Source organism: Empidonax traillii, unplaced genomic scaffold, assembly GCF_003031625.1.
Source record: "Empidonax traillii isolate 1590-97213 ecotype Southwest subspecies unplaced genomic scaffold, ASM303162v1 scaffold3606:size12076, whole genome shotgun sequence".
Classification (NCBI taxonomy): Eukaryota; Metazoa; Chordata; class Aves; order Passeriformes; family Tyrannidae; genus Empidonax; species Empidonax traillii.
In genome coordinates, this window is record NW_020958799.1 from 1 (window position 1) to 1,681 (window position 1,681).

At 60.9% G+C, this 1,681-nt stretch overlaps 1 protein-coding gene across 1 annotated transcript; it reads left to right on the top strand.

Annotated features, from left to right (window-relative positions):
- Nucleotides 1-179: 179 nt before the first annotated feature.
- LOC114072620 (class I histocompatibility antigen, F10 alpha chain-like) lies at nt 180-1,681 on the top strand (the record flags this gene model as incomplete). The annotated part of the gene is made up of 4 exons (XM_027910497.1): nt 180-508; nt 758-1,033; nt 1,283-1,555; nt 1,671-1,681. Coding segments are annotated over exons 1-4 (792 nt in total), but the record flags the coding sequence as incomplete, so codon positions are not given.

The window sequence follows — 1,681 nt, forward strand, 5'->3', positions numbered from 1 at the left end:
GACCCCCTGGATCCCCCCATTCCACCTCTCCCTGTATCCCCCTTTTCCCTGATGCTGGGACCTCCTGGAACCCTCAATCCTGTGCAGTGGGACCCCTGGCACCCCCTCCCCCAGCACTGACACCTCCTGCACCAACTTCCCTGGGATCCCCAAATTCCCCTTCCCGGCTCTCCCAGCTCTCCCAGTTCCCCCTTTCCTTGACCCGTGACCCCCCTGGACCCCCCAAATCTCCGTGTCCCCCCAGTTCTCCACTCTCTGCGTTACCTGGATGTGGCAATGACGGAGCCCAGCCCGGGGGTCCCTCAATACCTGGTGTTGGGATACATGGACGGGATCCCCTTCGTCCGCTACGACAGCGAGCGGGGCCGGATGGAGCCACAGACACCGTGGATGGCGGCTGGACCTGAACCGGGATATTGGGATGAGGAGACCCAGAACAGTGAGAGGAGCCGGCTCGTGGCTGCCAACAACCTGGAGATAGCGCGGGAGCGGTACAACCAGAGTGGGGGTGAGTGGGGGGATGTGTGGGGCTGGGATGGGATGTGTGGGGTTGGGATGGGATGTGTGGGGCTGGGATGGGATGTGGGGGAGTGGGATGGGTCTGTGGGGCTTGGATGGGGATCCAGGGCACTCCAAGGGGCTGGAATGGGATCTGTGGGTCTCTATCGGGCTCTGGAGCTTCATAGGGCTGGAATGGGGCTATGTGGGGCTGGGACACAATTCCAGGGGTCTCTCTGGGTCTGATCCCACCCCCCAGGTCTCCACACAACGCAGCGGCTTTATGGCTGTGACCTCCTGTCCGACGGGAGCGTCCGTGGATCCTATCGGGACGGCTACGACGGGCGGGATTTCCTCTCCTTCAAGCTGGGATCCAGGAGCTTCGTGGCGGCCGATGGAGCTGCCCAGATCACCAAGAGGAAATGGGAATCTGATGGGATCGCGGTGGACCATTGGACCAATTACCTTGGGAGCATCTGTCCAGAATGGCTCCAGAAATATGTCAGATACGGGCAGGAGGTGCTGGAGCGCAAAGGTGAGGGAGACAGAATTCCCATGGGAATGTGGGATTTGGGAATGTGGGATTTTGGGAAGGTGGTACTGAGGAACATGGGAATTCCTGTGGGAATTCCGTGGATGAATCTGAGTCATCCAACTCCCATGGGAATTCCATGGATGGATCCCACTGTTGTCCTATTCCAGTGGGAATTCTGTGGGTGGATCTCACCCCAATCCCATTCCCATGGGAATTCCATGAATGGATCTCACCCTTATCCCACTCCAGATCCCCCTGATGTCCACGTGTCCGGGTACGAGGAACACGGGATCCTGACGTTGTCCTGCCACGCGTACGGATTCTACCCCGGGATCATCGCGATCAACTGGATGAAGGGGGATGAAATCCGGGATCAGGAGACGGAGTGGGGCGGGATCGTTCCCAACAGCGACGGCACCTTCCACAGCTGGGCCAGGATCGAGGCGCTGCCGGGGGAGTGGGAGCAGTACCGGTGCCGGGTGGAGCACGCCGGAATGCCGGAGCCCGGGATCTTCGCCTGGGGTGAGCCTGGGAACGGGCAATGTGGCAACTGGGCATGTGGGAACGAGGAATTTGGGAGTGTGGGGCAGCGGGATGGGGGTAACCCTCCCCCTGCTCACCCTCCCGCCCTTCCCAGAGCCGGAATCC